Source organism: Sinocyclocheilus anshuiensis, unplaced genomic scaffold (assembly GCF_001515605.1).
Source record: "Sinocyclocheilus anshuiensis isolate Anshui unplaced genomic scaffold, SAMN03320099.WGS_v1.1 scaffold609, whole genome shotgun sequence".
Taxonomy (NCBI): domain Eukaryota; kingdom Metazoa; phylum Chordata; class Actinopteri; order Cypriniformes; family Cyprinidae; genus Sinocyclocheilus; species Sinocyclocheilus anshuiensis.
In genome coordinates this window covers 2,160,325-2,173,580 of record NW_015541011.1, presented here as the reverse complement: position 1 = coordinate 2,173,580, position 13,256 = coordinate 2,160,325, and the positions used below count along the sequence as shown (strand labels likewise).

The window sequence follows — 13,256 nt, the reverse complement described above, 5'->3', positions numbered from 1 at the left end:
GCTGTTTAATGTGTTTGAGATGTGCTGTCTTCCTGAATGCATAACTTACATTTCACAGGTATATTCTCCATCTGTAAATGTTAGAAAGCCATGGAAATGTTTCCATTTTTCTGTCAGAAGTGCATGAGCATTCTGCTTTGGGATTCTCCGCTAAACTTCACAGACTTCAGTGAACGAGCGCCGCCGCGTGCATGCGCGCCAAACAGACAGAGCTCAATTAAATAGGAGCGCAATAATTCTGACTAAAATATACATTTCGCTGAAATATGTGTAGTTGGCCAATAAATGTGACATGTAGAATTTTAAACCTACAAGTAAGTCTATTTTTATGATAGCACTGACTGTAAAGTGACTGTAATGGGGTAATCAAAATAGCCTAACACAACTCTGTGCTTTTGTTCTTATTTATTTTTGTTTTTAGATTGCAATGTTACAATGTTAGAATGAAATGTGATTTTAACCTTTTTTTGCACATAATATAAAGGCTTACATGGTTACATTCACTTTATTTGTTTTCATAGCCTTTAATATGTATTGTTTTGTTGGACAACATTGGGCGGTAAGTGAAATATATATATTAAATACAGATTTTTTTTTTAATCCAAATACAAAAACGAAAATACCGAGATATATACTGTATATCGCAAACCGGCCAAAAAAATACCGAGATATGAATTTTTGCCCATATCGCCCAGCCCTAGTACTAGCTATAATGGCACAGCTCTATTCTGGAAAAGGGGGCGGGGAGCAGCAGCTCATTTTCATTTAAAGAGACAGGTGCGAAAAACAGCGTGTTTCTGCTTCCACTCAAAATAGGCATTTTCGGAATGATATAATACAATCTGTAGAGTATTTTGAGCTGAAACTTCACAGACACATTCTGGGGACACCAGAGACTTATATTACATATTGTAAAAAGGGTCATAATATGTCTCCTTTAATAAGCTAGCAAATGTTTTCCTCAAAAAGAGACTTTGTGTTTATTGGTTTGATATTTTGTTATATAATATATGACTTCAGTGTTCAAATATTTTTTGGGAGCACTGTAAGTTCATTTTTCTTGCGGTTGGTCGAGAGTCACGTTGTTCATTAAGCAAAGAAACACTAAAGACATTTGAGCTGATATCAAACACAGTTGATACACTGAAGGAATAAATCTTCTTCTGCACTTTATCCTCCTTTGGCACTTTCCTGACAAAGCAGGGATTTGAAATGACTCATAACAGGAGGCATGTTGATTTTCTCTTGATTGATATCGTAGTCTCTATGTTAGGACATGCTGTGTGCGGCTGCAGTAGAGGGGCTGTGCTGAGTGGAGGCATGACTGGCTTCCTGTGTCTGGGACCGAATGGAGAGTGACAGTGGGGAGTCTAGGCTGAGCTTTCCCAGGGGCCGACTCACCAGGGCCGCTGTCTGGGGGACGGTCGCTTAGACAAACATACACAGTGCTCGATCACACGTTTGTCTTTCTCACCACCCCCCATACTCTCAATTATTCTCTCGCTCCGTCATTACTCCTGTCATTATTTTCTCCTTTTGATGTGAGGGCTTCTTTCTCTTTCTTCTTTTCCCCCTTTGGAGAACTATACTCATGGGCTCTTATGTCGGAGGAATCTCTGATGTGATCATGTTGCTTTGGACGTTAGATTACCCTAGCAATCTTCTTTAAGTAAAATGGAATAGAATTTCTCTCTTTTTTTTTTCTCATCGAAAGTCCATTTAGCCCTGAATTACACGGCAACCCAATACTGTGTGATGCATCAAATACAAGAAGACAATGGGATTTCCCATCTCTCTTACAAGAAGTAAAAACATTGCTTTGTATAACAGGATTACACTCAGACATTGCAATCTTTCTCCCACGAGCTCAGATACAGAAAACGATAAATCCAATGATTTCAACCCTGCACTCAATCTTGCCATAAGGTGGGCAACTCTTAGCTTTCGTACGCCAAGAACTGGTACTCGAAAAAGCTCGCACCCCAGGAAACGAGCCAAGTCTTGCCCGGCAGAGACTCGCGGATGAGATGACCTCGCGAGTTGGCATCTTATGCCGTCTGTGTTCTCGAACTCCCGAGTCCCTCTCTCACTGTATGCGCTCTGATTGCCATTTTTACATCTTTATCCTCCTCCACTTAATCTTTGATTGTGATGCACCTTTATTGTTTGCGCCTGACGAATGCTGAAATACTCCCAGATCAGTGACAGCTTTTTCACGTCTGAGGAGATGTTACAGAAGCTCATTACAGGCCATTGACTAGATGAAATTCTGGTGATGGCACTCTGGAAATAAACTGCTCTTCCTTTGTCGGCTTCTAACAGCTGACTTCCCTCATCAGTCTCTGTCTTTTTTTTCTTTCTCTTCAGGAATCAGAGAAAAAAGGACTGATGGAAAAAATCCACATGATTCAAGAAATTGTGCTTACAGTTCAGAACACTTTAGATGAAGTGGCTTGCATTGGGGAAAGCGTGAAAAAGTAAGAACAGAGCATTTTATACCTCTTATGAAGCTCACGTATGCAGTTATGCTCATAAGCTTACATATACTGTGTTAAGATTTTTGTTGAATAGATTCATTAACATTTTTATGAACCCTCTATTAAAAATACTGTTTTAGTGTCACGTTTATACATTTCTAAAGTTTTCACAATACAGTCATAACATTGAGATGGATATTAATTATATATTGGTGCTGATATACCAAAAGACCAAGGATTTCTTTGTTGGTAAATCCCTTCCTAACATAATTGATCTAAATCCTCAAATCCATTTTTTTCCCCATTCTTGCAGCTGCTACCTCAGTGACCTATTCCTATTGTGATTATTTATGCCTTTTCATATAATAATGTACTTTGTTTTTTTGTCAACTTTATTCATGCAATATTACACCTTCAATCTCCAAATTTTATGATATTATTTGAATAATGTAGGCTAATCTCAGTTTTTTTTTTGATGTAGCAAGGTGTATGTTAACCTGAACTGTTAATAAATACATACTGTATATAGAACATATGTACTTGTACAGTATGTACATATAATTTGTGTGTGTAAATTAACTCGACTTGTTTCTCCATTGACAGCACATTCAACTGGTCAGTACCGTTCTTGTCGTTCCTGGCCTGCCTGGTTCTGTTTCTGGTGACTGCCGCCTTGTACTACGTCCCTCTGCGGTACATAGTTTTAGCGTGGGGTAAGTAAGTGAGACACCATGTGTAGCCCTTTCACCCAATCATGCGTGGTACTCCAGTGCTGCTGTTAAGCTGTCTCCACTTTCTTTTAAATGGAAGTCATGCAGAGGTGTTTTAGAAAGAGTCACACTTTACTGTCTTTGAGCTCGACTCTTTTACTGATGCCTGACGAAAGCTATTTAAAAAGTGATCCATTTTCATAACTCTACCTGTGACAGCTGATCAGAATCATGAACATGATCCACTGTTAGCTGGGGAGGCCGGGGGTGGGGGATTGGTACACGTTTTCATTCATTTTTTTTTGTCTTAAAATATGAAATTCTGAATATATTTAAAAATGTGGGGTTGTTTAGATTTTTTAGTTTTTGAAAGAAGTCTCTAATGCTTACCAAGGCTGCATTTTATCAAAAATACATTACAAATATTACTACAATTTAAAATATTCAGCAGCCATTACTCATTACTTCAGTGTCAAATAATCCTTCAGAAATATTTCTAATATGCTGATCTGGTGCTCAAGAAACATTTTCTATTATTACCAATGTTGAAATCAGTTGTGCTGCTTATTATTTTTGTGGAAACTGGTATTTATTCAGGATTCTCTGATTAATAGAAAGTTCGGAAGAAAAGTATTTATTCAAAATAGAAATCTTTTGTAACAATATAAATGTCTTACTGTCACTTTTGATCAATTTATTGTGTACTTGATGAACTTATGAACATTCATGTATTATTCTTTAGAAAAAAAATGTTTCTATGTTCTCAAGGGAAAATTATGAAAATATATTGGTCAGAAAATGAGGGACTTCATCAATATTGGCTCAATGATGCAGTTATATGACATTATACAGCAGTAGTGTGAACTGTGATGACCGTATAAAATACCATGTGTATTTATTTATATGCACTTATAATCACATAGCAGTATGAAATTCATATAGCAGATAAAGTGACAAATGTTTGTTGGGTCAAGGTTTGTTTTGTCAGTAAGATACGTGCAGGTGCGGCGGATAACTTTATTTATTAATGCACGCTTGTTTTTTACAGGTGTTAACAAATTTACCAAGAAGCTTTTCAACCCATATGCCATTGACAATAATGAAATACTGGATTTTCTCAAGAGGGTGCCTTCTGATGTTCAAAAGGTAAGGGTCCAATTTTACATTTAGAGAGAGAAGGAGGGACAGAGACAAGGAAGGAATTCCCAGATGTCTGCATTATTTGCTCTAACAGAATTCCCAAGTGTTACCCAGGATATTTCCTCTGGCTGTGTTTGATTATTAATGGACTCACGCCTTTAAAGGCGGCCCCCGGCCCAATTATTTCCCAGCATGTCTTGATGGAGTCACTCGGCTGCCTGGATGGGGTCCGCTCTGATCTATCCTCGGCCGTAACGCTTCAGCCTTGTCCCTGATTATCAGTTTTGTCGGCCTGTGATGAAAGAAGGGTGCTGTAGAGGGTTCAGGGATTGGCTAAGGGGTCGGTGTCTGCACACTGGCAGTGTGGCGGCCCCCATCACATCAGGTTGGAGGACTCGATTAATGAAGTGTTGAGCCAACGCCGTCCTGCTGGACGCCATATGTGATGAAACATTATCCATGGCTGATATGTCATTCAGGGTTACATCATAAGCCCGCGGATGTGCAGCCAAATGCTGAGAGTCTCGCTCCGTCTTTCGGATCCTGAGTGAGATTCTGAAGTCAGGATACAAAGCGGGTCCTGCTGTCACGAAGCGTTTTGCATAGAATGCTTCTCTCCATCAACAATGCTATTTAACTGTTGTCAGTGCTTCCTGTCCTGCTCAAATACTGGAGAGCTTGAGTGATTGGCTCAGACGAACCTCCCAGGATGAACCTCTGCAACTTTACATTAACATATGTCTGTGTGGTTGGATGAAGCCAGCATGACACTGGTTTTGGCATGTGGAAGCAGCAAGTTGGCAAAACAAGATGGAAACCATTGCTGAGTTTTTTAAGCCTTTTGAAGTATGTTTTCTTGCTTGGATGAACTGCCTGCTGTTCATTTAAATGGAACGCACCAAAAATGGGAAGCTAGAATGATCTTTAGCAGAAAAAAAGTGCATGGCACTTTTTTAAAGAACAAAATGCCAATAAAACGGCACAGTGGTCATTAAGAATGCCAATAAATACCAAAAAGGTATGCAAATCCTTGCTGTCCCTGTTAAGTTTAACATGTCCAAACCTTTATGCTAAAAATGGATTGACCAAATAAACAGCATGTTACAAAAGCTCAAATTGACTCCTGTATCATGGTTCCGAAAATGACTTGGCAATTAGTGCCTGTGCTGTTCTTCAAACGCAAACCCTCAAAACTGGACTTCATACAGCGGCCCTCTGTCCTAAAATAAGCAGCATCTGTCAGTTCTGAGGACAGTTTCATGTTCTGAGGCTGCCGCGTCTCTTTGTTCCCTTGTGCTCCATCTCCCATTCTCATAATCAGGGCCTGGTAATTAGTGTGCAGTCCCTATCTTACAGATACACCTCCAGGTTATTGTTTAGAGGAGAAACAAACAAGAAAATCATTTGGACGCATTCTCCACGCTTTCGAGTCCTATCAGCCTCATGCCGTATTTAATTATTTGTCGATGCTGTATGTCGTTTGGACTGAACGGTGGCCTTGGACAAGAGAAGATGCCTTTAATGTAATTTTCAGAAGCTGATGTTGCTCTTAGCTGTGAAAGCAAAATCATAGGGAATGCTTTTGGAGGTTATTACGATCCAGGAGCACTTGGGCTCGATAATGTGTCCAAAATGTTTATTATGATATGTATTGAGTATTGGTCGACCAATATAATGCCGATATATATCACTTCACACGGTTTAATTTAAAGATTTTAAAGAAAATAACACATGCTGTAATTATAAATTAGAAAAAAAATTAATAAAAAAAAAAATCATAAAAGTTCTGGATTTTCTGAAGTTTGCAAGATTCACAGAAATATTTATTAGACATTTAAAGATACGTTTAAATTATATAAATGCATTTTTGCTGAATGCTGACATCATATGAGAACATTTTACAATGTTTGCTATAAAACTATCATATACCGTGTCCTTTAACAGTTCTGTCTAATAATATATTAAATAGCTTGGTTGGCCGCTTGTATTACCAGCAAGTTTGTAATTGAAATGCAAGTGCATCTGGAATGAAACTTAAAGTTGGTACATAAGCCCATTTATTAGTCATGGGCTAAAAAGTGTAATTTTCACATGCCGAATCATCACATTATGATTTGAAAGAGAAGGACTGACTTTGTAGTCATATAGCAACTTCTCATTAAATGCACACAAGATGTATTTATCTTTTTAAATGCCAGATCTGAATACGTGTAATTGCAGTCTAGTAGTTGTACGTGGATATGCTGTGAGCTGCAGGAAAAATCTTTATTCAGTTTCTCAAACCTCAGTGAAACTCTACTTTCATCATGACGACCTTCGCCTCCGACCTGAGTTCACTCCCTGCTTTAAGTAAAGTAAACAGCATGTTCATCTGAAACGAGGGAAGTGTGTGATCATCTGTAACCGCAATGCCCCAGCCGGAGCAGTACAGCTTACTCCTGCCTACAAGCTGCTATAATTAGTCTCCCAACAAACTTTTCTCAGGAAGGACACAACTCGCAACAACTCGGTTTGCGAGGACCTAAGACAGCGGGTCTGCTCAACCGGTATAGTTCCCTTATAGGTGGGGGTAGTGTAGTCACCGCTGTGTCGGTACGGAACCCTTGACTTTTCAAATCTTTCCTCCGTGTGATTAATCCCCTCTGCTCCTGTGTTTAAAAAATGATTCATTACAGCCGCGCCCGCCTGGCTTTCCCCCTGCACCGGCTCTCCTCAGGGGAGCCATTACCGATAGCGGGCCTCAGCTCCGATTACCTGCGTCTGACCAAAGAGCTGTTTGTTTTTACAGGTGCAGTACAGCGAGCTGAGAGCTGAGCTCGGCAACCAGGGCCTAGCAAAGAAGAAACGCTTGCGCTGAAACCCGACGGACGTGTCGGATGAAAGGGACGGACAGCGTTTCAAGACACGGTCTGTTTAAGTCATAATGCCTCGTGCGAGTGGAGGAGGAGCCCCCTTGTGCCAAACCATCCGCATTTCCACTGAGGTGTATTCATCGGCTGCATGATACTGTGTGTGTGTGTGTGTGTGTGTGTGTGTGTGAGAGAGGGGCCACTCCTGATGGGGCTTTTGGCCCTCGTGAACTCACATGGTCACAGTGTCTGAGCATATGAAGGTAAAGACGGGCTTCTCCAGCCTCTGCATGTGGTTACGCTGAAATGCAATGAGATACGATGCAGCCTTTTCATATATTAATGTCTTTTTAGAGACCACATTCTGGTTCATTTAACAAACGGAAAATTAGCCACAAAACAGCGCACATACGTGCTTCCTGTTGCTTGTGTTTACAGCAGGGAATATTTAAATGAGGGCAAAATATATTTATGATAAACTTGTTTATATTATGGAAAATATTCAAGCAGTTTTAAATGCCATTTAACATTTTTATTCATGCAAATGCAGCCTACTGTTAAGAATTGTTATTTTATTATGTATGCTGTTTGTTTTTTTCTATGCATCTTCCGTGTTTTGTACATTTATGCAGCAGATAAAGATGAAATGAAGATGACTAAAAAGTTTGACTTTTTAAATGTGTTTTTCTTCTCTCACATCCTTAACTCTGCGTTATTTGTGAAAGATACACACAGTATTATTACCCAGCCCACACTTCAGAAGAGGATGCTGGTCACTATTGGAGGAAAACATCAAAGTCTCTGTGTGTCCAGAGCAGTCAGCTAATGCACTGCTTTTGTAGTTCGCTGACAATAACAAGGTCCAGATGAGAGAGCTCATCTCTCATAAAGAGGGAGGGAGATTGAGAGAGGAAGAGAGAGAGTGAGTGAGTATATACACTCCATACCCCGCACTTAGCGTCTCCCATTTTCATTAAAATCACCTCCAGTGCCTAATGGCTCTCTACTAGACCCATCACTCTGTAGTGTTAGCACCAGTGATGGGGCTTCAAGTAGAGCAAATGGAGATTTCCTGCCTCATCAACTTATTTATTCATATTACAGACATATTCCAGCCTCTCCGCTATCAGAGAGTCATTTTTATAGAAAGCAACATTTCCAAAGTAGTGCATCTTGAATGTTGGCATTCAGAGCGTTGATTTGAAATTATTATTAAGCGATTATTAACATATTAATAAAGTTAGCAGTGAGCGCTGTTCATTTGCACGTTTTTTACAGTGCTAAGTTTTGTCCTTCACCTCGATTTACAGACAACTTTTATCAGAGCGAGCAGGAAAAAGTTTCTTTCAAAGAAATGTAAAACCGAACAGAAAGAAGAAACTTCCTCAGATGGCGTCCGCTCGCTTGCTCTCCCTCAATAATTTAGCGAGCGAGGTAAATAGCCGAGCGGATGCTTTGTAAAAATAGCCGTAGCCATACAGATGAGCCCAAAACCCCAGCTCGGGGAGTTTGTTCAGACTGATTGGAGTGCTCAGCATCCCAGTCTGCCCCCCTCCGTCTCTCCCACCCTCCCTTCACTCCTCTGCAGTTTGGTGCTGGTGAAAGAGCATCGGTTGGTGCAGCGTGAAGAGTTTGATTGGCTCTCAGGGACCTGCTGGAGCCCGGGGCTATCTCTTTTGACAGTCTGATAAAGACATCACGGCACTCTCCCAGGAGCTGCCACCGGGGGTCCGATTCAAAGCGAGGGGGAGTGGAGGTGACCCGCGAAGCTCTGACGAGAGAAATCCCACACACAAACTCCTGCACAGACTCCGCTGGGGGGCCACGGAGAGGGAGAGGGAGAGCAAGGAGGGGAGGGCCAGTGTCCCTTAGCTCAGTAAATGAGACCCCATCAGATGTCTGCGTGAGGTGAAACCAATTAAACAATGCTTGCAGGAAAGTGCTAGTCGTGGGGTTAGCACCAAAACTGGAAAGGGAGCCTCTAAGTGGATGTGAAGTGTTTGTGCTGGAGGAGAGCAGTGGTCTTCAAAAATTCAAGACCGTCTCAAAAAACGCAGATGAAATGAGAGGCTGCCAATTGAGATCTCTCGTAAAAAGAGGTCAGACGCAGCATTCATCTCTTGAGAGCTAGTGTTGACAAGTGTTTTTGGGTAAACTGCCTTGAAGAAAATCTTATGCTTTGATACTTCAGACATTTAGAAAAGTAAAATTGTGGTCCGAAAATGAATGCACAAAAACTTTGCACACCTTCTAACATGTAGCACTAACATCATCAACTGTGAATAGTTTTTTTTTTTAATAGGTTGTTTCAACAAAAAAATAGTCAATTATGGCCGGTGACATTGTGTTTTAAGAATACTGAATTAAGCATATTTTGCTCTTAACTGCATTAAGATTTTATAGATACATTCATTGAAAAAAATGTTTACTAATTAGACATAGCTAATTATTAAAGGACGCTCTCTTCTTCAACATTCATGTTAACAATGCACTTTCATTAACTATAGATCAGATCAGTACAACGAGATGCAATCAAACAGCACATTAAAAAAACATACATGCCCTTGATTTTTTTATTTTTATTTTTTTATTTTATTCAGTGTCCTCCCCAGTGACTTCATTTTAGATTTCTAATTTGTGGCAATTTACAGAGAAGTAACTATTTTATTTTCCTGAACACATAAGATTGAAACGTTGCTTTATTCACAAATTGTTTTTGTGATATTTCAATTTTTTATTACAAGAATTAAACTCTCAACTTGGATAGAAACCTAGGTAAGGATGGAGGACAATAGAGACAATATATGGTAGACCCCCCTCCTCCTCCTCCTGTTTTGTCTAATAAACAAAATCATGTTTAAAAATGATCAGTTTACTCCTGGGATTGAAACCTCAAATCTCTATAGGTTACTAAACAGGCAATATGGTCCCTGAATATTTTCCCCAAACTCACTAATGAACATCTCATCCACACAGCAGTTAACACTGCTTGCATCATTCTCTCTCTCTTTTTTCTCCTTCAATAGTTGTTGTTTTGCTTGGTATGAGGCTGATGTCTTCATCAGCCTGTCAGAAAGGAAGTGCCTGCAGCTGTGGCAGGTCCCCCTAGAGCCTGTCGCACTCTGTGTTTCCATGGTAGTCCTTCAGGCAGCACCATGGGCAGACTGTGCGCAAGGACCCCTACAACCTGTTTTTTTTTTTTTTCTTCCAGATATGCAGCCCTGAAGCGAGCGTCAAACTGAAACGCCAAATAGTAAAAAGAGTGCTGCAATACTTCCTTTGCAGGTGGCGCTTTCTCTTTCAGAAGCAATGCCAACCAAATCTCATTTTAATAAGATGCCCCTGTTCCTCAATTATTGTTACGCGGGTGCTTTCGTTAAAGGGAAATGACCCTCCCTCAACTCGCCGTGTATTCCTGCAGAGTCTTCATAAGGCAGCAATAAGCAAAAGCTTCTTGTTAACATAAAGATGTCACATTTCTTTACTTTTGATTTGTTTTCCTTAGTAGTACGTCAAAATAAAAACACATCAGAGACTCGTCGTGTTGCTGAGGGGCTCAACATCGCTGTATTGAGATCGCCGAGGTCAGGCCTCAGATCTGACACCAATAATGAGAAGGGCTTTCCTGGAATCAGACACTAATGAGATCCAAATGACAAAAGCGATTGTTTTTACTCTTCTCAGGGTGGGCCGCACCAACTGAGAACCTTAACCTACATGCTTAGCCTGTCGAAGATATTCCCACATCTCCTGTCTGTACTTTGGAAGGAAGGAAAGCCGCCATGGATCAGTCAACAACGTATGTAGATGAACAAAGACTATCCAACTTGAGAGCAAAGATTACAGTCAGTAGCGGGTACAAATATTAATTACATTTTAAAGTCACGACTGCAATTGAGCCTGAGGGTGCTTGCCTCTGTTCTGCGAACTCATAGTTTGCATGTTATTTATACAGTGGGTGTATTACACTCACTGACACTGAGCCGTAATTTCTCACAATACATCAAGTGCACTGGGGTAGCCTTTAAGAGCTTAAATTAAGTCGCTGGCCTTTAAAAGCATCTCTCTTAGGAGCCTGTCCGGATTAATAAATTCAACTGATTTGGCTTTAATATTATTCGGCGTGCATTAGAATGTAGCTAACAGCTGGGGTGGTGTCCAGTCTCAGGGGCATGGCAGGGGCGAGGAGTGCCGCTGAGATACGGAGTGTGAGTCTGAGGGCAGGTGGGCGTGTGAGCAGCGTGGGGCCAGAGGTCCCTCCGTTACAGTGCGGCCCTGACAGGCTCGTCTCTTGGATCAGAAAGGCCAGGCTTAAATGAAAGGACGAGGGCCGCCGACCACCTCGAAAACAAAGTCACCCCTTCTGCGACAAGCTCTCAGCTCTGATAACTGGTTGCGAGGAGCGTGTTTACTTTCTCCATCCTTTTCTTTTCCTTTTATCGTCAAAGCAAGAAAATGTTAAACAATGTTAATAGAATAGGACAGCCCTCTCGGTGACACATTATAGCAATAATGAAGAAAAAAATGTAGCTTAATAAACATGGGAAATCTCTTTCTCTCCATCCCATTACTGAATTGCGTTGCGCACCCTTGAGGAAGGACCTTGAGAACAGAACGCCATGGAAGTGGAAATTGGTGAAACGATAGAAAGGAAGATATGGAGATGGAAAGAAAGAGAGAAAGACACCTTTGTTAGCTATCTGTGGTGACCTCAATGGTCGGCGTTTAGCGTGCGCACACCCCGTCAGGCAGCAATACACAGAATAATTTAACCGCATATTTCATTTTAATTAACAGTGATATAATGCAATGTGACTCTCAGCCTCCAGAGGAAAGAACACAATCTTGATGAATCTACTGGAGCTACTCGCAGTTTCTCTTCTCACCACATGGGATTCAGGTATCATTAGAGATAAGCAGAGATCCGCTTTTTGTCTCACAGTAAAAAAAAAAAAAAAAAGTGCAGACACGTGGGTGACTGCAGAAGTGTTCAATATTAATAGCCTTTCATCAAGGACACAATTAGGACACCTCTATTTGACACATTCTATAGGAGTCAGATGAATATGTATATCTGGTGTTCTGGAATGTGCCAGTGCACAAAAGTGACGGTGAAATCACAGGACGGTCAAGTAAAGGCTTGGACAAAAAGACAATCAGGTTGATTGCTTTTTACAATTCAGTCTGGTTCACTCAATGACGTACAAGCAGTTTGTAAGCAACAGTGTAACTGCAAAAGCGACAATAGTGCTTTTTTGCGTTTTTACTCAATACAAAAAAAAAAAGTGCATATTTTCTGCCATAAATTAGAAATTCTACACCAAATGAAACCCCAAAATAAACTGCTTAAATTATTTAAATTCAGTCAGAAAGTGCTGTTTGTGTGTTGTTATTTTTTCTTTAACTTGTTTTATAAATTTGAAAATATTTTATATAGTGCTTTTGTGTGCTGTATGGGCTAATTCTATAGATAAAAAAAGTTCAGAATTTTTTTTAGGTTACATTAAAAACGTATGTGCTTTATGTTGCAATTCTTTGAATCAAAAATGTTATTTTAACTTGTCAACCTGACAAATTGTTATATCAACATTTTTATGGGTTAGATCATGTAAAAACATTTGCCGGTTACCACTTTTTTTTCCAATGTAGAATATACTAATTTATGGAAAGTTGCATGCAAAGTATTTTCTCTGATGGTCTGTTCCCCCCCTTTTTTCACAATCATATAAAAACATGCATTCACGATCACCAATTACTGTAGGGTTTGGTATCACTTACTGTCTTATCTCTGGTGAAAATAATTGTTACATTTGTCTTCCCTTACTGTGAAAAAATGTCTGTTTTACACCAAAAATCAGCTTAGGGTTATTTGAATCACCCTACATATCAATTATAATTGGAGACTGAGGTTTCCAAAGGTCACTGCCCACTGCCACTGATAGTGCAGTCAATCTCCGGGCATGCTTTGCCTCCTCTTTCATTAACAAGGCCTGCTAATTACAGCCATATGAACTGTCCTCCAGATCTAAAGCATTGCACTACGCACATAGTAAATGATGTAAAAAAAAAAAAAAAAAAAA

At 40.1% G+C, this 13,256-nt stretch overlaps 1 protein-coding gene across 2 annotated transcripts in view; it reads left to right on the top strand.

The window, feature by feature from the left end:
- The window catches only part of LOC107690380 (multiple C2 and transmembrane domain-containing protein 2-like), a 50,073-nt gene extending 42,268 nt beyond the window's left edge, over positions 1-7,805 (top strand). For both annotated transcript variants that reach the window (XM_016488690.1, XM_016488689.1), the window contains 4 exons: positions 2,368-2,477; positions 3,081-3,190; positions 4,236-4,333; positions 7,116-7,805. In XM_016488690.1, coding sequence (XP_016344176.1) covers positions 2,368-2,477; positions 3,081-3,190; positions 4,236-4,333; positions 7,116-7,184 — 387 coding nt within the window. In that variant the 3' untranslated portion in view covers positions 7,185-7,805. The remainder of the gene's footprint in view (positions 1-2,367; positions 2,478-3,080; positions 3,191-4,235; positions 4,334-7,115) is intronic.
- Positions 7,806-13,256: the final 5,451 nt, after the last annotated feature.